Here is a 24,695-nt window from a genome sequence, read left to right as displayed (position 1 = left end):
GTATATATCTAAAGGTTGGCCTCAAAAGCCTGAAGTCAGTAATATGGTTTTACCATTTTGGAGTATTAAACATGATCTTCATGTTGTAGATGATCTTGTTTTCAAAAATCAATCTATTGTTGTACCTAGTTCACTTCATAAAATGATGCTTGAAAGTTTGCATTGTGGCCATGTAGGAAAACAAACATGTGAGATTAGGGCACGGAATTTATTGTATTGGCCCACCTTACATAAAGACATTGAAAGTTTTGTAAATAAATGTAGTGTTTGTGCTAAGTTTAAGCCTATGAATGCAAAAGAACCGTTGTTGTTTCATGATGTACCAGATTTGCCTTGGCATAAAGTGTCAGGTGACATTTTTGAGTTTGATAACCAATATTTTCTTGTACTAATGGACTATTATTCTAAATATATTGAGTTAGTATCTTTGTCAGACATTACTTCAAAAACTGTAATCGAGAAATGCAAATCAATATTTGCTCGCCATGGAATTCCTGTTACTTTAGTAGTTGATTCAGGAAGTCAATTCACTTCTAACGCTTTTCACGAGTTTTCTGTGTTGTACGATTTTAAGCTAGTGATAGTTAGTCCAAAACACTCTCAATCTAATGGTCAAGCTGAGTCAGGTGTCAAAATAGCGAAAAATTTACTGAAGAAAACAAAAGAATCTAAGTCTGATGTGTATCTTGCATTGTTAAGTTATCGTAACACTAGTAAACAATATCAACCTTCACCGGCAGAGTTAATGTTTAGTAGAAAACTCAATGGCCTATTGCCACTGTCTAAAAGTAGTTTGCAGCCTAAAGTAACAAAACCTAACAAAATTTTGTCAGACAAGAGAAAAGATTGTATTAAAAAGTACTATGATAGAAATAGCAAAGAGTTACCCTCTTTAAATGTAGGAGACAAGGTGTATTTTAAGAAAACTGTTGATTCACCTTGGACAGCAGGAAAAGTTGTAGAAAAAAATAGAATCCCCAGATCCTATGTTTTGTCTGATGAGAAAGATAAAATGTTTGTAAGAAATAGGAAGATGATTAGGCCAGATTTGTCTAATGATACAGTTAATGAAACCATAATGCCTGAAACAAGTCCTAAGTCAGATTCACCAATCAGTTTGTCAGGTACTAATGGTAATAGCCTTATTTCTCCGCAAAGTAGTCCAGTGTTGTTTCAAAGACCAGTAGGCCTAACTCCTAGAATTTCATCAGAAGAACAAATTGTTAAAAGTTTCGATGGTTGTGTAAGCCGAAAGGGTAGATTGATAAGAAATCCAAAGCGGTTGTCTTATGATTAGGTTTTGGTGTATATTTTGTTAGACTTGAAAGGAAAATGTTAAAGTTGTATTTTGGAAAGTTAAAATTTTCAATTTTGTAAAAGAGAGGGGATGTTGATATATGTATATAGTGAAGTCCATGTTTAGAGGTATTACTCTTTGGTCTTTGTGTATTCTCTTTTAAGTGTACTTGATTTCCGATTCAGAATAAAAGATGTCGGCTCATTAACTGCAGCCTAAATGTATTTCTGTCGATGTTAATTACAAATTATAATAAATAGTATTGAAACTTCAATTGTGTTTTTATTTAAAACATGAAACAGTCTATTTGTTTGTTTATTAATTTTAGTGTTCTGTTTTTTGGGTTAGAATGGTAATGTAGTGTTGAAATGTATCGTTTTAGGGAAATACTGCGACTACGAAGGAGAGTTTTTAGGAATGGTGCAAAGCATAGGGAATGAATGGTAAAGGACAAATAACAATGGAGGTGAAAGGAAGCAACTGCTGCTGTGGGCAACTAGTTTGGTTTAACATTGGAAATACAAATTTCTTAGAAGTGAAGTAGTGATCTAAAATCACCTCAAAGAAGATTGTGTTTGAGGTTCTTTGACAAAGGAGAGTCGTTGACTGTGTCTCAGATGTTAACAGTGTGTAATACATCCAAATTCCTCATGTAAATGATTTTCATCTTCTCAGATTGTAACTATATTATCTTCTAGCTATGTTTTCAATCCATCAAAAGACAAGACTGCCCTCTTAGGAGAATGTTGGACAAGCCACTGCCCCCTGTGTAGCCAACACTAATAAACAACAAACATAGCTTTATTCAGGGTAATGGAAGATAGCAGGCTTACCTGAATGGGAATGAGTCCACCCTGACACTAGGAACACAAAACATTACTCTAGGCATATGGACAAAAATTAGAATATTTTACACTCAATAAAATTTTTTCAACCAAGTATGTCGTTAATGCTGTCAGTGAGAGTGAAATATTCTAATTTTGTCTACAAGATTTCAAGATTTGTATTAGTCTTTTATATGTCTACCTATAAAGTTTTGTGCTTCTTGTTCCATTGTGGACTATTAATTCAGGTTAGCCTGCTATCTTCACAAAAATCCTTTAAAGTTAGGTAATTGTGCATAATATTACATTCTAAACATACATTATAAGTGTATGCATAATTGCATATCTCTGCCTTATATCAACTTGTGTGATTGGTTGTGTTATAGACTGGAACGCTGACAGAGGACGGACTGGACATGTGGGGAGTGGTTCCTTCTGAGAGTTGTCACTTTAAAGTGCCTGTCAAGCAGCTAGATACTCTACCTACCGGAGACCTGCTGTACGCAATGGCAACCTGTCACTCTCTTACCATCATTGACAGCAAGATATCTGGTGACCCTCTTGATCTTAAGGTAAGAATTGAATCATATAACATAAATAAGTGTAAGAAAATTAACTGTAATCAACGCTCTGCGTAAACTCTGTGTCATTACTAAGTTTATAATGTTTTCCAGATGTTTGAGTCAACTGGTTGGATCCTGGAAGAACCTGATGTTAGTGATGACACCAAGTTTGATTTGATATCTCCGACGGTAGTCAGACCCCCAAAGAAACCTTCTCAGGAAGTAAGTCATTTTAAATTGCCTGCCTAGCCAAGTTGTAACATAAGTTGGTGTAATTATGAGTCAATTGTAAATAGAGGTGTGCGGATAGTGAAATTTCATTTCGGATCGGATTCGGATCGGATAGTTGAGGCTCGGTTCGGATCGGATCGGATATTGGGAGGTTCGGATTCGGATAGTTCGGCGCGGTTAATAATAAGCTGCATATGCATTTTTAACATATAAAACACTGTAAAGCTGTGTAAATAAATATAAATGGCGATTTTGAATCATAAAATTTCAAATTAGCCACGTCCACAGTTTTTCTCTCTTGAAAATCACAATTCACAACATCTATTTTCAAAAGTTGGTTGCTTGAATTAAGTACACTAGCAGCCAAAATCTTCACACAACACTTAAGCTCAGCAGGACTGATGTCAAAACGTTTGGGTTTGTTTACTTGAGGTTATGTTTTATGTTGTTTCCTGGTTCTCACAAGACAAGGATTTCTATCTCAATTTTATTTTCACATTGTATTTCCTTATGTTTTTGGAACAGATTATTGGCCTTAAGTGGCATTCTTGGGGTTTGCCAAGTTTAGAAAACATCACTAATACACTAAACTGGGCTCTAGATTTGATGTTGTGGCAAGTTAATTAGAGCAATTAGGCTTTATAACTCTGTAAAAGGTGTGTATCCCTGAATTTATAAATTTCATTCTACACTTATTCACTGCCAAACATAATTCAGTAGAACCTTGATGAACCAAGAATTACACTAGCCTACATCACTTCATTACCCCAAGTAAAATACCAAGATAAGTTTTAAAAGTTAAAAAGTTATAAGTTTGTTAAAAATGGATTTTAAATTCAACAATTATTGCAGTCCATTATTGTTATGCAGTATGGTCCCAAGTTATTGTTTTTGATTTTGAAACATCACAGTTCATTTGAAAAAATTAAAGTTGAAGCAGCCCAAGGTCAACAAGTCCTGCGCGTGCAACAATAGTTTTTTTACAAGCTTTCTCCAGACCACTGGGGAGGGTCGGGTCTGATAAGCCGTCTATTGTTCACTTCAACCCTCATTAGTGCCGCTCGGCTGCACTCAGTGGGGAACCCAATACCACAAATCAATCTTTTAAATGAATAAACATATTTGGTAATAATTGTTTTATTGATATTCACCTTGAAATTCCAATAAATTTTGTGTAAAATTTGACAAAAACCGGCCAATTTATTAATACATTACCAATCAAGTACATTGGTAATTAAATAATAGGTAAAAATTAACCGATTTTCGTCAAGTTTTACCCCCTGCTGTGCGCTATGTCACAAAAGCTGATAACGACATGGGCAACTAGGCAACTTGTTGAATGCGTGATGAAGGGAAACCCAAGAAATAGAAGAACAAAGATAAAGTATAATGACGTTGTTATCTTTATACCCTTTTTACAATTGCTGTTATTGTTATTATCTTTATGTAAGATTTTATGATTTTGTTTTATAGGTTTATAAAATAATTCTTTTTAACCACGGGAATATCAATTTATAATTTATCAACGTGTTTCTCCTGAAACAGCAATACCGGATGTATAATAAAGGTCAATGACCTAAAATATCTTGATTGTGCAATATTGTATTTTGATGTTGAATTTCAAATCATGACAAAAGTCTGTATATTTCCCCTGGTCCCTATCATTTAATCATTTAATATACACAATCAATACTAAATAATCATGGTTAGTTCTAATTTTATTTTTGATTATTCAAAGTTTCTACACAATAAGACAATCCAAAGTCAAACCGGGCAATGAATACTCGAAAAACAACGTATCTTGTCCTGTGATTGGAATACCACTCGCCAGTCCTTTAGATTTAGGGAAGTAGTGCAAGTCTATATATAGCTTCAAGGTCGTACCTACCCCTTCCCCCCTCACGGCCTACTCGACTCACTGTTGCTACTCGTTACCCGGGCTCCTTTCGAGGTAATTGCCCAACCCCTCCCACCCTTTTATTGTGTTGCCTTTCTATTGTTTCTATTCTGACTTTTTTCGGGAAACATTAAATCTATTGTTTACGTAACAGCACATAAGTAGGCTAGATTTTTATGATTTAAAACAGTACTGTAAAAAAAACCACTACGCATAGCGCCCCTAGTATCAGGAGACAAGCACGAGTTGACCATGGAAGTTCTTTTCTGCTTTATGTATGTTCGTTCCAGACGAATCTAATCGTAAAGCAAAACAGCTGATAACGTTCCAGACGAATCTAATCATAAAGCAAAACAGCTGATAACGACTAAACTAGACATCGGTATTGCATCATACGGCTTCTTTGTCCTTTGCTGTTACATCGTCGTCGTTGGAAACATATTGCTGTAATTTTGTCCAGGGAAACTAATGATGGTTATGAAGATTTAGTTTTCTGTCCAAAACGTCAAAATATGTTGTCTATCCGAAAAAGTCGGATATATAACGGATAGCATCGGATATCAAATTTAGGCTCGGTTCGGATACAGATATCCGAACCGAACCGAATCCGACCCGATTTTTCGGATAACCGCACACCTCTAATTGTAAACTACTAAACCACTTTCACTTGAAATAAATTAACAACAACACAGGCTGGGTAGTGTAATATAGTTTGATAATATTCTCGCTTTAGTTCAAAACCAATTGCTGACATTAGCTTAGCTGTATATGTTTTACAGCATTGTAAACATTTAAGTTAAAAACTTACCACACAAAGCTTTTGAAATAAATAGAAAGTTGTTTGGTTTCATTGTAGGGTTGTCAAGAGCTGGGAATCATTCGACAGTTTCCGTTCTCGTCCAGTCTGCAGCGTATGAGTGTCATCACCAGACAGTTGGGCGGGACTCACTTCACCATCTACAGTAAAGGCTCTCCGGAGATGATACAGGGGCTGTGTCGGCCGGACACTAGTGAGTACAGAGGATGGGTTCATTCCTGAGATTCAAATAAAAATTGTTGTTGTGTGACATAGACGGCTTTCCTCTGTTTGTAGTTGCACAGCCAACGCTGGTGTTATTTACGATCTTAAGAGTGACCCTAATGGAAAATAAATAGAACTTTGTAGCTAAAATAGTTGTAGTAGATTACCTGTTCCATTTGGACCTAGCGCTACTTGTATTAAGACAGGAACATGCGTCAAATGGAGTCTGTGGGATTGTACTGTACCAGAGAAACAACCAAAATTGTTCTTATGATTTACTTTCAATGGAATATCCAGTGTTACATCCATAAAACAAGTAGAAGTTCACCTTAAAAGTATTAAATAGAATAGCCTAATTAAGGAGTTAGTTTGAAAAATTACTGAGTTCAGTAATGTTTCACACAGTAATGGCTACATAACCTAACACTGATATTTCGTAGTGTAGGTATTTTTCTGAGTACGTTTCAGTCTCTTATGTAATCTGTGGTCTACAGTTCCGACTGACTTCAGTCGCCAGCTGGAGGAGTACACACAGGAAGGCTACAGAGTGCTGGGAGTAGCGTATCGAGACCTTCCCTCTCGTGTCAGCTACCCCAAGATGCAACGACTGTCACGCGAAGAGGTCGAAACTGACCTATGTTTCCTCGGGTTGGTCGTGCTGGAAAACCGTCTCAAACCACAGACCAATGGTGTTATCGCTGTTCTGCGTGCTGCCAATATCCGCACCATCATGGTTACTGGTAAGAGTATTATTGTTAACTGTGTAGTGATGTACAACCAGGGTGGTAACTATTGATAGACATCGACGTCCCATTCCCATGTTGAAGTTGTTAACAGTTTTAGAATAATTAACGTAATGGAGTTGAGCCGGCAGAGTGTGCTGATCTTAATTCTCGATTTCTCTTGAAAGTGCCATCTTTTTAAATAAACCAAATTGAAAAGATGAGTCACTGTACACTTGTTCCAAGTCTCTTATTACCAGTTTGGACTCTTTCCCATTCAGGTAAGCCCGCTATCCTCACAAAAAATCTTAAAACCCTTGTGTTCTATGTATATCCTTACTGTGAACTTAAGAGTCCTTGGAGGCTAGCGGCCATCTTGGACAATTTCAAACAGCTGCTGAAGAGTTATTTACCATCTCAAAATATTGATTCAAACACCAGAGTGTTTGTGACATACTAGTAAACTGTGGGATTGGAAATTTTCTTTGTATTTTTTTGGGCCTAATTGTTTTACGAGTTAGGCTCCAAGGACTCTTAACATAATTTTCAAAACATTCAACCACCATTGTATCAAAAACTAAGAGAGAAAATTTAATTGTGACCGCAGCATTCTGTGAGTGGCTCATTCAACTATGTTCTATTTCAATAGAATATTGGCTACAACTGAACCATACAGAAGATGTCTACTTCTGTCAAAGGAAAGTCAATGTTAGTACAATGACACATACAATGATAATGTCTGTTGTACAGGAGACAATGTGCTGACTGCTCTCAGTGTAGCTCGTGACTGTGGTATCATTCCTCCAGGTCGTAGAGTCATCACTGTCAACTCCACAGCAGCTCACAACGGCAGTCCTCCTCAGTTGTACTACATGCAGACCCAACACAACATCACCTCCCCTACTGACACAATTCATGTCTGTTGTACAGGAGACAATGTGCTGACTGCTCTCAGTGTAGCTCGTGACTGTGGTATCATCCCTCCAGGTCGTAGAGTCATCACTGTCAACTCCACAGCAGCTCACAACGGCAGTCCTCCTCAGTTGTACTACATGCAGACCCAACACAACATCACCTCCCCTACTGACACAATTCATGTCTGTTGTACAGGAGACAATGTGCTGACTGCTCTCAGTGTAGCTCGTGACTGTGGTATCATCCCTCCAGGCCGTAGAGTCATCACTGTCAACTCCACAGCAGCTCACAACGGCAGTCCTCCTCAGTTGTACTACATGCAGACCCAACACAACATCACCTCCCCTACTGACACAATTCATGTCTGTTGTACAGGAGACAATGTGCTGACTGCTCTCAGTGTAGCTCGTGACTGTGGTATCATTCCTCCAGGTCGTAGAGTCATCACTGTCAACTCCACAGCTGCTCACAACGGCAGTCCTCCTCAGTTGTACTACATGCAGACCCAACACAACATCACCTCCCCTACTGACACAATTCATGTCTGTTGTACAGGAGACAATGTGCTGACTCCTCTCAGTGTAGCTCGTGACTGTGGTATCATCCCTCCAGGTCGTAGAGTCATCACTGTCAACTCCACAGCAGCTCACAACGGCAGTCCTCCTCAGTTGTACTACATGCAGACCCAACACAACATCACCTCCCCTACTGACACAATTCATGTCTGTTGTACAGGAGACAATGTGCTGACTGCTCTCAGTGTAGCTCGTGACTGTGGTATCATCCCTCCAGGTCGTAGAGTCATCACTGTCAACTCCACAGCAGCTCACAACGGCAGTCCTCCTCAGTTGTACTACATGCAGACCCAACACAACATCACCTCCCCTACTGACACAATTCATGTCTGTTGTACAGGAGACAATGTGCTGACTGCTCTCAGTGTAGCTCGTGACTGTGGTATCATCCCTCCAGGCCGTAGAGTCATCACTGTCAACTCCACAGCAGCTCACAACGGCAGTCCTCCTCAGTTGTACTACATGCAGACCCAACACAACATCACCTCCCCTACTGACACAATTCATGTCTGTTGTACAGGAGACAATGTGCTGACTGCTCTCAGTGTAGCTCGTGACTGTGGTATCATCCCTCCAGGTCGTAGAGTCATCACTGTCAACTCCACAGCTGCTCACAACGGCAGTCCTCCTCAGTTGTACTACATGCAGACCCAACACAACATCACCTCCCCTACTGACACTCTGGTAATCTTATTTCTGTGTAATTTGTAAATGATTTTAGTTATGGGAATTTATGGCCATTTTAGGAACTGGGGGTGGGGATTATGAATTCATGTCACCCGATAATTTCAGGTCTTTGATATGATTGGGTCCAGTTGGGTCAATAATTGGCCAGAAATCTCGGTTCAGGCTGGAAATAATTTTTGAGCTTAACTCAGTTTGGATTTGTTTCATCTTTTACAATAACAAAACAAGTTTTGCTGCAACTGCGGGAGACGATGATGGTGTCTGTGTGATCATAGAAAATGTTCATGATTTAATTCCGGAAGCATTCTTAAATTGCGATGACTGCGGAATATGTTCACAATTTAGTCGTGACCCCAGAAGACAGACCGTAACATGGTAAACATTATAAATAAACTAGGGATGGACAATTGTTTGTAAAACTATATTCTTAGTCGAAACAGGAATTGAATAGGGATTTTCTTGGGACGGGATTTGTTCTAATTGTCAGCGATATTGACATGTCGGGAGTAACAATGTACACAATTACGGGAGACGTCGCCAGTATGAGGGGTGACAATGATGATGTCTGTATGATGTTTGTGAACCAAATTACTGTGCAAAGTGTCCTGAAATTCTTTCCCTATTATTTTAAACTTTTGATTATACAAGGATTAAAAAAGTAACTAACTTTTGAAAAGTGAAAAATTTCTAAATTAATAGGTGTTCCAAACACCTCTAATTAATTACCAATTATGAACTGGATCTAATGTTGGATTATTGTTTTGCGGATTCAGACAATCTTCAATGAGAGCCAGATGACAGGAACGTTCAGCATGATGAGTATTGATACACTTGAGTCTGGGACAGTAACTCTCAACAACAACATTCCCAACGGCTCGGCTCACAACAGCGTGATGACAGATCTTGAGATGCCTGTGGACAACAACATCTGGTAGGTAACAATAAACAACATCCCTAGACCCATAGAGATGGTTTGGTAACACCCTTTGCGAAGACATTATTATCTTAGCCAAAATCAGAGCATCTCCAACTCAACATTGGCTGATTATAAAACCAGGTCAATCAAAAGAAAATGATTTTCTTCTCTAAGATTTGTCTTAGAACTAATTAATTCATTTTTTTGTAACTTTTACAATTTAGAGTAAAGTTTTCTTATCCTTCAACCTTATTAACTTCCAAAGAATTTGAGGTGTCTGATTAAAAAAATTTACATAACTACGAGTTTAACTCATTTAGTGTATCTAATATTAATACTCTAAAATCAAAATCAAACCAGCACTAAATATGGTTGAAAATTAGTTCCTAGAACTTAAGAAGTTTTTTGTTTTGTTTTTGTTACGATTCAATTATGAAATTATAACAATTGTTAATGTTAATTTTTCAGACTGGGAAGGCCAAATTTACTGAGAAAATCATTGGCAGTTGTAAACAGGGTATTTATTTTTAGTGTTTTACCTTAAACTATTTTTTGTTTGAATTTCTATAAATCATTATTAGCTTTTACACTTTTAATTGCAAACTTTAGCACAGTAGGTTTTGATGGGTCAATTTTTGTAGGCTAAATCATCAATTAGTTGATCTTTTTGTTACGAGTTATTTTATCTTTAGGCCTACAATTATTTTCATGATGCTTACATAATTTTTGGCCTCTTGTATTTTTTTATTATATGTCTTCTGCTTAAATACTTACATATGGGAAAAGTTAGTAAATTTCTCTGCCTATTTTAAGACTTGCTATTATAACATCATTAGTTATTGAACTTGATGTTATATATTCCTATACAGTAAGTTGACCATTGCTAATTTAATTTAAATCAATACATCAAATTACCAGTAAATTACTTTTCTTAAAATTTAGTTGGGGTTTGGTCTGTTATTTTCCATACATTAGGTTAAAATGTAATATCTTTGAAACTATTATGATCGACACATGATCATAATCTGTCATAATCTGGTTGACTAACCCAGTTAGTCGGTGTATTTCAGTTTGTTTGGTTGGTATGATTCTCAAAGTCAGCTGGTGTCACTAGGCCGTTTAAGCATAGAGACTGCCAACCCAACGCTGACAGCCAAACATAACCCCTAAACTTCAACAGCGAGTATCTCAAAACATCAGTTTTTGAGATATGCCCATTTAGTAGCTACGGCCTCAATTAATTGTGCTCCGTTTGAGCTAATTTGCTTTGCCATGACAGTAGATCTTGGGAGAACTTTACTTACAAACAATCCTCATGTATTTTACTTACAATAATTAATTTACTGTAAAAGTCAGATAAACAATTTACCTGATGTTATAGTGGGCCGGAAGACACAGCATCCATCACCAACTACAGCCTGGCGATGACTGGTGCAACGTGGAGTGTGATCCGCACTCACTACCCAGAGCTGGTACCTCGTATCGCCACCAGAGGCGCTGTGTTCTCACGCATGTCACCCGACCAGAAGCAACAACTGATACAGACACTGCAGTCTCTCGGCTACTATGTTGGTAAGCCTATGATTACGGTTGAGATTTACATTAGGAGGATAATGTATAGGGTTGCCATATTTTGGCTGTATATTGGGAAAGATAGTAGATACCTTGTGCGGGACTCGTAATCCTATACAAAAAATAAAAGTACGGTTGGTTATAAAAGTAAGGTTTGCACCCACAATTATTTAAAAAAACAGCCCTGCAGTGTACTTCCTTACTTGCGGGATCAGATTCCAGAACCTACAAAATTTTACAAAGTTGTTATTTACCGGTAAACTTTACTTATTATTTTCTCCAGCCATGTGTGGAGACGGAGCCAATGATTGTGGAGCCCTCAAGGCAGCTCATGCAGGCATCTCTTTGTCCGAGGCCGAGTCCTCAGTTGCTTCTCCGTTCACATCTAAGGACCCCAACATTGAGTGTGTAGTCAAGGTGAGAGAACCACTGGGTGTTGTATCATATAATTTTAGAAGTCTTGTGACTGTTTGCCTTTTGACCGTTTGAAACTGGTTCCATTGATTGGTCTTTTAATCAAACATAATGGCTAAGTAACACAGTTTGACTGGGCTTTATGAATATCTGTAGATAAAAAGGAATACGGCTGAATGTTAATCAAACTGATAACAGTTTGTTATACATGAAATACCTACTGTTTTCTGTCTTATATTGAAAGTAGGGGTCTGCGGTGCACCGAAAAATTCGGTACGGTACGGTACAAGCTTAATTACCGTCAATCGGTTCGGTACAGCATTTTACACGGTACAAATTCGGTTCGGTACAGCTTATTATAATAATAAATTACTTTCAGTTTACTATCTTAGTCAACGACAGTTGGTTCCGAGCACATAAAAGTCTTATCAGATGTTTGTTTACGATCTTCATAATTTATTACTAGGGCGATGATGCAATAAAAACCCCATTAGCAGTCCCAAATCCATTAACATTTTGTCACGAAAATATTTGTTGTATTCAAGTACTTCCAAGAACTGTTGAGTTTTATCACTTTTATTTCTTTACGACTTTCCCCAATTCTATTTTATCATAAAAACAATAGTTTTATGATGACTGTTAAATGTTATCTCTAACTCAGTCAGTATTTTCGTTAATATTCAATTTGCCGCTGGCCATTGCCTACTGCCATAAAACTGTTTATGGCTACAAATTAAACTTGTAACTAATCTACAGTCTTATTTTATAAGTTAAAATATTTGTTATAGATATTTTATCTGTCTATTGACGAAACCACAAGCATAGTTGTTGTTGTGTTTGCATAATTTCTTCTACTATGCAAGCCTACTTGGTCTCAAATTATGTCATTGCAGTTCTGTATCTCGGCTTACATTGTTAGATGTGGCTGTTTAAGGCTTAAATGTTTTTTTAGTTTTCTGTATTTTTTATTGTGTTGAAGGTACTTTATGCAATCTAAATCTTATGAACTAGATAGTGATTTTGCTACCCTCATTGTAACCTAATCAATTTAGGCCTTCCTAAATAATTAGGTCTAGGTCTGGGTCTTTTGATTCTTTGGAAGAGCTTTAAAATATACTAAGAAAATTTGATTGAGCCTGAGATAACCTAATGATTGATATGATTGATATTGTGGATGTTAACTTTGTAAATGAAAAGACAATAATCTTACTCTGTAATAATCCAAATTTTAGTTTCAGAAAAAAACTTTGCAAGATTTAACTTCATCTTATAACTAGTTTTGAAGCTGATTAAAAAAAAAGGTGCTCTTTGCCATTACTTCATCATAACCTTCAGTTTTTCATTGTCGTCTGCTGTGAACAGCTGGCAACTACACTGTCTTCGTACTGAATGCTTTTATATGTTTTTAAAAATTTTAAAAACAACTAGACATTGTGTTGGTTGGAAATAATTTACCAGTTGTGTGAAATCATCTTGTCAATAAATGTTTCAAACATGTTTATTCCTAAAAACTCTTATCCTATTTTTAAAACCACTTTTATCATGGCTATTCAAAGTATCTCAGAGTAAAATAGGTAAAGCCTTTATCTTAACTGTGATTTTTCTTGACACAATCCTCGTAGTAGTAAAAGGTTTTGTTTTAATAATGTGTGGTACAGTAATTGTTGTTAGAAAACCATGAATGTAGGATACTATCCATTTTCATAGTAATGTCAATGTATTAAAGTTAAAAATAATGGTTTAGATACAGTTGTGAGCAGAAAACCGGAAAAATAGGGTAGCCGCGTACCGTACCGATTTTGTACCGAGAACCGAGGAACAAAATATTGTACCGTACGGACCTTAAATTTTCTGTACCGCAGACCCCTTATTGAAAGGTATTTATATCTCAAAACTCAATGGACACCAATTGTGAATCATAGCATATTGTAAGTCAACAGTGTTAGTAAAAGTAAAATTTAAAAAAATTTATGCGAACATTTGCTAAGTTACCTTTGACTATGGATAGAGAACTATACATTCCATCCCTATGTTAAAAAATATAGCAAGACTTACAAAAAATGAATGTACCAATAGTTCATCTGAAACACCCACAAAAACCGATAATGTAAAATTAATTATTTCTGTTGAACATGCCAACTTTTGAATCAAGCAACACTCAAAGGACAACTTATTTTAAACTATACCATCTTTTTAGTCACACCAACTATCATAGTATCAAAAATTGGGGGTAAAACTTAATTTTAGACTTACAATCAGCTCATTCAACTACGTCTTTTTTAATTGGCTACAGCTGTTCCATGCAGATGAGATGGTTACTTCCGTATCCATAAGTCATTGGTGATGACTACCTCTGACTTTTTACAAAACTAGACATCCCATAAAGTTGTCGCCAGTTTTTTAATGAAAACAAATTTTGTTGATGTGAGCCACCGACAAATTGCACTGATGTAAATCACTTATTTCTGACGAGTATGCGGGTTTTTCAACCAAGTCAAACTAATGAGACGACTTATTGTAAGCTATAGTATATCTATTATGTCTCATTAACTATTTTGTTGTTTTGCCAACAAATAATAAAGGATGAACATAGAATTCTAGACACTAGCACAATCTATGACGAACTCACAGAACTATGTTCTTTTTTGATGAATAATTGGCGACAGCTGGTCCATTTACATGGGATGTCTACATAAATATCCAAAATCCAGTGGTGCTACCTTGAGCAAGACAGAAAATCTTGTAAACCAATAGAAATTAATTTAATGACCAATTTTTTGTGGAAACCATCCTTGTTTCTGAGCATAATTTCCAATCTATACTCATTACACAGGTGATCCGAGAAGGTCGTGCAGCACTGGTGACATCTTTTGGCATATTCAAGTACATGGCTGCCTACAGTCTGACTCAGTTTATCTCCGTCATGATACTGTATTCCATAGACAGCAACCTGACGGACAAACAGTACTTGTATATCGACCTGTTCATCATCACGACGTTTGCATTCCTGCTGGGTCGCACCGAGGCTTACCCCGGCCCGCTGGTGCCCCTCGCGCCACAGACCTCTCTCATGTCGCTGGCTCCCATAGTCTCTCTTATTGGTCAGATGGCAGTTGTCATGGCGCTGCAGTTCATCAGCTTCTTCTCTGTGCAGAAGTTTGATTGGTCAGTATTAGTTTTGAGTAGGTATTGTACCCACAATACCAACCGGTTTGAGAAGAATGTGCAAAATGAAAGTACAACTTTTTGTAGTGGTTGGCATACCTTTTTTGTCCCAGTTCAGATAACGTAGACTGCATCCAAGGTTTTGACACTGGTTGCGTCATAATCGTGCATATCATGTCGTTTTCCTGTAGGTTCCTGCAATGGTGCGTTAAAAAAACAGGCCTGATTTTGTTTGTGAGATTATTTTGATGTTTTGTCATCTATTCACGAACAAATAGATAACAAGAACTATGTCCAATCCCTATCGGTTTGGATCTCTACTGTAATGATTTGTTTGAAACTTATCCTTTAAATCCTGCTTAGGCCTCTAGTCAATTGTATGTTTAAATGGATAGGTTAAATTAATTTAAAAATATTAAATTGTTTAGTACTTACATACATATTTTGATCTTTTATTACTCTTTATCAAGAAATGAATAAATGTGATCTTATTACATCCACTAAAACCCTAACCACTGTTGAAAAACTAGCTAATTTTTGGCTGCTTCTTCTGTTTTACTTTTTTTCTGCCAGTCAAACCTTTTATTTGAAAGCCGTACTGAATTATCAAAGTTGACAACAGGCGTTCAGATTTTTGACACTACAGTTTCTCTTCTCGTGAACACTTGTTGAGAAAATGTATTTTACTTAAATAAAAAAACCTATTTCTAATTTATATATGTGTGTGTGTAATATTTTAAATCTGCATTGTAATTATTACTCAAGATAAGTGCAGATAAAACAGCTGGGTTTATTTTCAACCGCAGGTTTGTTCCGTACAACGCCACTAAGGCAGAGTTGGAAGGTGTGGGTTCAGCTTGCTATGAGAACTATGCTCTGTTTGCCATATCAAGCATGCAGTATGTCATACTGGCTGTGGTCTTCTCTAAAGGTAAGAAAAAATTTGCAATTCTATCTATCTTAAGAATTAAGAAGTATTGATTAATTTAAGGAAAGGGACTGACTCAAACCATACTGTAGATTAATATGTAAGCCCCAATTGCTCAATGATTGTGTCTAATTCATTGACTGGATGCTTGAGACCAAACAGGGTTCTTCTCCTACCCCCAAGAGTCTCGCAATCCAGAATTATGCGCTTTGCAGTCTCATCGGTCAAGGCCACTAAATTTTAATTTAGGAACTGATGGAACTGGAAATGATTTTTGTGTGCATAATAAGTTATGGCCGATGTATTTGTCCTAGGAAATCAAAAAATTAAACCAAAATGTATTTTTAAGGAAAGCCAACTGCCTTGTATTGTAACGTTGTAACTAAGGACTTTTTTCAAAGGAATAGAGTTCTGCTAGCTTGAGAACCTAAGAAATTTTGACTCCAGGGTCTAATAGAAAACACAATAAAGCTGGCTAAACTTTAAACCAAAATATAGAAAATTTTCATTGGGATGTATTAAGGGTTACATTAAATGTTTTTGGACATGCGTTTCTTTAGGAGCTCCGTACCGTCTGCCTCTCTACAAGAACTGGACACTGCTGGCCTCTGTGACAGGTATCACAGTGTTCACCTTCTATCTCATCATCGGACCTCACCAGTGGGTCCAGGAGCAGTTTGAACTCATTGTCCCTCCGGAAATGGACTTCAGAATCTTCTCTGTAGTCATGTGTGGTGTCAACTTTGTGCTTGCTGGTATCCACGAGTTCTTCATCTGTGACTATCTCATTTTCTACAAACTGAGAGCAAGGTATTTTAACTTGATATTTAAAATCCATTCACAAAATGTATGCGGTTTGAGGGGAAGTTCTCCCACTATTTTGTTTGCTTAATATACTTGTTGCAGCTGATTGAAGTAGTGGCAAACCTGAGCTGTTGGTCTTTTGTTTTAAATTAGGATCAAGTGGAGAGGATAGATTTCTTTCCCTAAAACCACCTAAATTTTGTGAACAGAGCATCGATTACTCATAAACTTAAGACCCTCTAACCTTTAAGGAACTTAAATTAAATTAATTTTCCATAATCCTTATATATAATACATGAAGGCGTTTTCTACGAAACACTACTCCTACGCCTACGTTAATAATGGACGGATTTTTACAAACGATGCGTCAAAATTAAGTATTGGGAGTGATTGATTTCATTATCTTTGAGTTGACTCTTTTTAAGTAATCGGAAATTATTACTGTTATTTGTTTTGAAATAACGCATGTAATACTTTGCATTTGCTCGAATTCGAGCAACAGGTGCACTAGTATGCTTTTAATGTGCTAGACACCTAAGAGTAAAAATGTGTGATATTGATTAGGAGAAACTTTTTTTTTACTTTTTATTCCTATTTGTTGACATTTAAATAAGTTGAGTGATTATATTAACTTAAAATTTGCTATTAGTTTGCTGAAAAATTGAAACAACTATTTCTTGAAGTTTTAAATTAATGTCATGTGAAAGTAAGATTCCAAATACGCAAAGATACAGGAGTTCTGTGGCCACCTTGAATAAATGAACCTGCTTAACAAAGCAGCTGTTATGTCAGTAACATTGCTACCCAAGACATCTTACTCCATTCTACACTCTTGTCCTTCACTCATATTTTATTTGGGTTTAATTACGCCCAGACCCAATATCAATTTGTAGTATAATATTAAATTCATTGTTGATAGACGGAAGGAGACGAGTGTGAAGAAGAAGTACATGAATGTAGAGCATGAGCTGAGAGCGTCACCGCAGTGGCCCCCGCTGTGTGGGGAACCACCTAGCTGTGTAGAGGCCCCGCCGCAGCGGCCGGAGCGCTCCCCCGCCACTGTCACAATCACGGCCTTCCCCTTCACTAACGTCAATGGTAAGTGAAACACTGCTCGACCTCGGCAACAAAATGAAAACAGTCACTAGTCGTGTAGTTGGTAGTTAGGAGCGAGCTGTGGTAAAGACACCGCTGGCCTTGGGTCTCTGAGGTCCTGGTTTTGATCCCAGGACCAAGCGGTTCCAGGATAGAGCCTAGCGTCCCAGGATGTGAAGGAAAGACATTAAAAATAGTCCTATTTGTGCAAACATTTTTTTATGGATATTTTTGTCATACAAATGATTTTTTATCAACTACAAATAAAACGGTAGTGTATAACTCAAATTTGGTTGTGTTTTTGAATGTTTATTGGTTGAATGTGAAGAGATATCTGGTAATTTTTATTGCCTGAAGTACACTTTATGTTGTGTTTCTAGTTTCTAATACTGTATAATAAAGTAATATCCATAGTTAGGGGATATGAAACCTTTCAGGTTTGCAAGTGTGTTTAGGATTTTAAAATGAATTTTTTTTTATATATATAACAAAAACAAACAAACTAAATGAACTTCAATTTTTACAGGCCAAACTGTAAACCATGAACCACCCACGCAGTTGCAAACTTTCTCCATGTCAGGCGACACTATCGTCAACATAGAGAGTGGTAAGCGAGTAAGAGAGATATCCAACGGAGTAGCTACAATCCCACGTTGTGTTTCGCTATCAAAGACAGAGCCTCAGTCGCAGTCCTGTCAGTCCGTCGCGCAAGTCCACCAATCAGAGGACAGCCTGTCCCGCTACCTTACACCGCCCGAGTCCCCCCTCCACTACACATCTTGATGTCGGATCTTTCGCAATCTTAGTGTTATAAACGGCCAAAGAGGAGGTGGTATTTCAACATGTTTTGAGTTTGTCGATTCTTTACCACTATTATGGCTGAATCAGGTAAGACAAGTTTTTTTGTTGTAGACAACCTAAAATATGAAAACTTGCTGAGAAGATATATACAGTAGAACCTCTCTCAACTGAAATAAAGGGAAGTTGTCATACAATACAATCTTGGTAATAAATTTAATGGAAGATCATGTTATAAATTAAATTTATTTAGCATGAAATACAAGTGGATGGAAACTTGGATTGTTAAACCAAATAGTGATGGTAGTGAATTCAAAGAACCAATTGATTTTATAATCTATCAGTTTAGGTTAAACAGGAATGTTTTGGTAAGCAGTTGTCTCTTTTATTTTTTTATGTTCTACAGGGATATAACTTAAATGTTAAAAAACAACTTTTGATCCATGTTATCAAGTAAGCATTTACCTGTAAATTTTATAAACTTCTTTTGACGTAGATTTTTGTGATTTTAGTATAATAATTATGTCATGCAGTCTGTGTGTACAATTTGAGAGACTGTTTTAACTTACTTTAACTTGCAATTTGTTAATCATACATTCAACTTATTAATAGTTTCTGGTGCTCTTTACTTCGTAGTTTCATTTGTGTATTGCTAAAAGACTTTTTAAACGTTCAAATATCGAACAAAAGTATAACAAAAACCATGTATTAAGAAAGATTTTTGTTCCTGAATCATGCTTTAAATCTGTATTGGTAACTTGAAATCTAAAATAAGTGTTTTTCAGTAACCAAATACAAGCAAGTTTAAGAGAAATAGTATTCCTACTACCATAAGTAGTGTAGGTTGTTACAAGTTAAATTAGCTTTAATTGTTAAAAGTGTGTATATCTTTGAAGATATTAGGAATTGTGAATTTTTTTACTTATTATCTCCGGTGACAATAGGGTAATGTAGCTGAAGAATCGCTTGGTTCAAGTGAAAGTTTAGAACAAGATTAGTATTTTATTTGAAAATTATAAATGTAGTATTGTCAGAAATTTACTTATTATTGTGTAAGTAAACAAGAAAATGATGTGTTCAGAATTTAGAAGGAACTAGTATAACTATTTGAAGGTTTACTTCTGTTAATATGTTATAGGGTCAAGTGGAAATGTAAGAATTTTCTGTTTTAGTTGTTAGTTTTAGCATTAACACACTATTTGAGCAGACAACTCGTACATTGGATTAATTTGAAATGACAAAACAAAACAGACAAGGTTCACTAGTGCTTACTTGGATTGTGCCAGTGCTAGTGTCATAGACAACGTTGCCCACTAAAACGTAAAACGCTGACAAACACAATAGCTAACATTTTACACAAAAAATGAATCAATATCTGATCCATGAATGTTTAACAATTCAATTAATTTAAAGGTCTGAAAGGCCGACTAACTGTGACATCTTCATATTTTCCTTCCAACGAACTGTTTACTCACATAGTGTATAGTTGATGGTTTTAGCGATTTAGGATTTGATTTTATTAATTACATTTTGGCTGTCTAGACTAGATTTTCTACAGAATAAATGTATTTTGTTTCTTCTCTTAGAAATACAGTCTTATTAGAGGGACTTTGACAATTACCAAACTTTCAGGTTCCACTTATTTCTGTTTTTTTGCACAGTCTGTCTTTAAATCCAATGTTAAGGTTTTTTGTATATCTTCAAATGAAGTTATTGTTTTGTTTTTTACAGTAATTGCTATTTTGCAAAATCTAGCATAAAACAGTTAAGTTTTCTATGGGTGATAAGAACAAGTTTTCGACTAAATTATCGCACAATATTTATGTGAAAATGTAATTCTTACTATTATTTAGTTTGGGGAGTAAGCTGGTCTAGTGCTAGCCCTGGGCTCAAATCCTGCCAATCACAAATGGGTTTTATTTATTTATTCAATAATGCCGCGAACCCTAGGACTACGCTCTAGGAAGTAATGTGTATAACAGTTCCGGGCTAGAACCTAGCGTCCTAGGACATGAACATATAAAAGTAAAAAACAATTTAATGTCAAACAAAACAGAATTATAAGTTTGTTCAGTGAGAATTATATAGACAAGGCCTGTTGTTCCTGATGCAAGATTTGATTTTAATTTACACGTATTATCATAGGTAGACCTATATTAAAAATTATATTACTGTTTTTATATTTATAGATATTGTTAAAATTGAGAAGAGTAAGAAATTATTCTTGTATTACAATGATAATAACAGTATTTCAGACTAAAGGTTGATGAGCAAAATTATGATTTTTATTTTATTCATGTGTGTTGATTTGTTTAAGTATTTTTTATTTATTTTCTTATCCATCCTTAGAGACTAAAAGTCAGTGTTATTACTTTACCAGTGAGTTGCTATGGTAGAGCTTGCTTTATTTTAATGCCTACACTAAGAAATTCAATTTTAAGTTTTTGTAAGATTTGTGTTTTAGTATTAAAAATTCAAATTAATAATATTTCTTTGTTATTCTGAATGTTCTAAATAGGATATAAAATCATAAAACCCCCATTTTACCTCTTTAAAGTAGCTTTAGGATTAAATTAAAATCAGTTCTTGTTCTTATAGCAGTATTTTAATTTCAAAACTCCTACCTATCATTGGGCATTTTGCACAAGTATTTTTATTTTTATTTTTTAAATCCTAAACCTGCTTTAACATTCTAAATTTTAGTTTAAATTATTACAAATTTTACTGGTGGTTTATTTTTAGAAGTTTTTTTTTTATTTTACATTTATTTTTATCAGCTAGTGATTCTATCTAGTCGACTATTTTAGTTATACATCCTACTGTATTATGAAACTTTTTTATGGCTAAGCTAATGCATTATTTGGAACTAACTAATTACTGGTATCCATTGTTTTCTCAGATAACGTTTATGTTACAGTTATTTTTATTTTCCTTGCAATGATCATTATATTTGTTAGTTTTATTAATTACAGGAAAGAGCCCTTTTGTAAATTCATGATTTTGTAAAATATATATCTGTAATTGGAGCATTGTGCATTTTATTACCTTGATAATGTTTTTTAGTTTTTTTAGCTATAGGGTTGGTTAAGATAACATTTGGATTCTTGCAATTTTGAAATTGCTACCAAATGCACTGTAAATAAGAGACAGATATTTACTATAATTTGTAGAAGGTTCAATCAAAATTGGACTTGTTTAAAGAGTTTTAAGTTAGTGATAAAAATATCCCCTTTAACTTTTCTTAATCGTTCATTCAGAAATGTGTTCAAAATGACAAACATACAAAGTGACTAAAACAATCAATATTCTGCCATCATAAATGTTTTTTTTTTTTTTTTTTTTTTTTTTTATTAATGTAGAAGTATGTTTACTTTTGAATGGATTCCAGAAATCGTATTCAAGTTTTTCACTTTTTAGTGATGCCCTTTAGGGAAGTAAGTTACCGTAGGTCTCATAGTAAGACCTGACCTGGGATTTTTTATCTAAAACATTTTGGTCAAGTTAAAAAAATAATTTTAACCGCCATATTTCCAATATTACCGCCAACTTTGTTTTTTCTTATAGAAGACCCCATATTTTATTTATGATTTTTTTAGAAAGTAAATGCCATTTTAAAACATTTTTATTCTTGGCATTTTTTCACTGAAGCTTCTAATTTAGGAGTTATAGTGTGTTAAAACTAAGAAAAATTACTTGCAGTGTACATTCTGTGCCATGTAGCTCCTAAATGAGCAAGTTTAGAGAGAAAATGGTAAGAGTAAATAAGTCTTAAAATTGTTTACTTGGCTGGTTATGTTTTTCACTGACAAATTAGTTTATTGCACAAATGTTCAAGAGGAGACAGTTACCAATTATTTAAAAAGGTGAATACTGCTGAATACAACCACAATAAAATATGTAAGGTCATTAATATTCACCAATATTTCTGATCTTCAGTGATGAGTGCACTCTATGTTTACAATGTTCTTGACGTCATGGTTAGTAGATTTTGTGAAGTACCAACACTCCAAAACCAAGCAGTGGTTATCAGATGTTAATCTCAATGAAAAACAAAGATTTGTCAACACATGGAGTGCAAGGGCAAACGTAATATAACTGTTTGTCAACAAGGAAACGTCTTCTCAAGTTAGTGTCTGGGTGTTAAAGCAAAACATCACAACATGCTTGCTAATTTAAAGAGTTGAGGAATGCTTTTATCATACTCTAGCAGAGGGCTCGTTCTTCACACTCGATTTATTTTCAGGTAAATAACTTTGACAGTTGAATAATAACTATCAAGACTATCTGCCACTTGTGGATTGTTGACCTATGTTGTTGAGATTTCAGTACAACGATTTTTTACATGTGGGTTTGAGCACCAAGGGATACCTATTTTCAAAGTGAAAATGTGCCCATCACAGGAAAAGGTCACACGAAAAACTGCAGTAAAATAAAAGCTTAGTTGGTTGGTTGAGTAGCATTTACCAGCTGATTGAGAACAAACATTAACATGCTAGAGTTTTGTATATTTTTGTTTGTTTTTTTTAGGGTACCAAAATAAATTTGTTTGGATAGTCATAAAGAGGCATTGAGCACTGGCTTGTTTCCCCTAAAGGAAGTATTTTTTTACTGAACCAACTATTTGTACCTAGGAGAATGTAATTTAGTATAAACCAATCTAATATAATTGGGGGAGCGAGCTGGCGTAGTGATTAGAGCGCGGGACTTCAGTTCCTGAGGGTCCGGGTTCGATCCCCGCCAAGTCACCAATGGATTTTATCTAAGTGATAACGCCGCAACCCCCTAGGTCTAGCCTGAAGTAATGTGGAAAACAATCCCAGGCTCGTGCCTAGCGTCCTAGGACAAAAAAAATTAATATACAATTGTTCTCAAAAAAGCAAATATTTGTAAAAATGTTTTAAAATGCAACCTAACTTAAGTCTAATGGGATAAAAAAGTCAACCTACTGGCACATGCCGAATAAAAATGACTAGGAACTTTTTATATCAATATTTAACAAACTTAAAAATCCTTTTTTATGAACTTGTCATTCAGTTATTTCATTTTGGATGAGTATCAGCTTATAATTAATTGGCTACAACTACAACACAATGATGTAGCCTACAAATTGTCTTGTCTTATACCCTTGTGATATAGCTTGATTTTATGGCAAAGTTTTACAACACAAAAACAGTTGCATCTTTAAAGCAATAAAAAATGTATTTCTAAATAAATGTTCGTCCCTACAAAATCAAGTTAAAAACCATGAAGAATAATTTAGACCTGCAACATAAATGGTGGAAGTATGTAGCAAACACCAACTGAAATATTGCAGTTGATGAATGGAATAACTGTTTTTGAGATTTTGTAGAATTCCATAGTTTAACAGAATTATCAGTGAACGCGCGAAATATCGATTATCCTGGTTAGTTTTACGTTGAGAAGGCCGAGTAAACGGATAACTTTATCGTTCGGTTGGATATATCGATCGTAGGTGCATTCGGTTGTGTCGGTTCATGGTCTCTCGTTTGGCTCAAATCAGCGCAAAGCCGCAAAACGGCGCCATGGATACATGACGAATGGACAAGAACAGCGAAAATACAGACACTATAGAAGAACTTGACGCTAACCTTATTAAATTCTTACCATTGATTTTAGAACTTTTAACACATTAAGTGTGGGAGAGGTGGACTTTTTGTTTTATGGCTAAAACATAAAATTATCGTACAGCTTTTTGAACGATCATTGGTTTATTGGTTAGTTTTACCTTTTCTTTTCGGAATCGTTAATGTACAGTAAGACCATAGATTCGCTTTTTTTAGTAAAGAAAGACCAAAAATACTAATATGTGCAGTATTCGTTGATTTAATACTCCTCAGCCTTTTTTTAATATGCGTACTACTAATAATAGTTACCGGTACATTTTATACTTGAAGCAAAATGTATCGATTTTTCTCGCAGTTTATTATTTTTTTACTTGCTGGTCGTCAGGGTTTTTTCTCCATACTGTTTGCATTTCTCTTCCAGGAATTTATCTGGCTTAAAGATACAATTCTTATGCAGTGTTTTTGTTTACTTCTTAATTTTCAGGAACTTTTCTCTTAAACTACAGAGAAGAAAGATGCGTGTCTCTGGTCTCTGTGCCGTGTGCCCTCAACCCAATAAACCACGCCCCACAAACCTCATTCTCTAATTTGTTCCAGTTTAGAAAACGCATACGATTTAGATACCGAATTATAACATGGCTCTATATATCGACCGATATGGACACCGAGTAATCGAAGTTTATCAG

General features: G+C 35.6%; 1 protein-coding gene across 1 annotated transcript in view; it reads left to right on the top strand.

Annotated features, from left to right (window-relative positions):
- Positions 1–21,444, top strand: part of LOC128990260 (polyamine-transporting ATPase 13A3) — a 56,002-nt gene extending 34,558 nt beyond the window's left edge. Inside the window, exons 11-23 of the mRNA XM_054412573.1 lie at positions 2,508–2,693; positions 2,796–2,906; positions 5,669–5,822; positions 6,328–6,573; positions 7,306–7,472; positions 9,506–9,663; positions 11,030–11,220; positions 11,504–11,637; positions 14,468–14,799; positions 15,606–15,730; positions 16,288–16,537; positions 17,451–17,629; positions 18,153–21,444. Of these exons, the coding sequence (XP_054268548.1) occupies positions 2,508–2,693; positions 2,796–2,906; positions 5,669–5,822; positions 6,328–6,573; positions 7,306–7,472; positions 9,506–9,663; positions 11,030–11,220; positions 11,504–11,637; positions 14,468–14,799; positions 15,606–15,730; positions 16,288–16,537; positions 17,451–17,629; positions 18,153–18,409 (2,490 nt within the window). The 3' untranslated portion in view covers positions 18,410–21,444. The remainder of the gene's footprint in view (positions 1–2,507; positions 2,694–2,795; positions 2,907–5,668; positions 5,823–6,327; positions 6,574–7,305; positions 7,473–9,505; positions 9,664–11,029; positions 11,221–11,503; positions 11,638–14,467; positions 14,800–15,605; positions 15,731–16,287; positions 16,538–17,450; positions 17,630–18,152) is intronic.
- The last annotated feature ends 3,251 nt before the right edge of the window (positions 21,445–24,695 follow it).

This window comes from Macrosteles quadrilineatus, unplaced genomic scaffold (assembly GCF_028750875.1).
Source record: "Macrosteles quadrilineatus isolate MER2022 unplaced genomic scaffold, UCM_ALF_1.0 Scaffold_3__2_contigs__length_128488019, whole genome shotgun sequence".
In the NCBI taxonomy this organism is placed as follows: Eukaryota; Metazoa; Arthropoda; class Insecta; order Hemiptera; family Cicadellidae; genus Macrosteles; species Macrosteles quadrilineatus.
The sequence above is the reverse complement of the archived record's forward strand: the minus strand, read 5'-3'. Positions and strand labels throughout refer to the sequence as shown.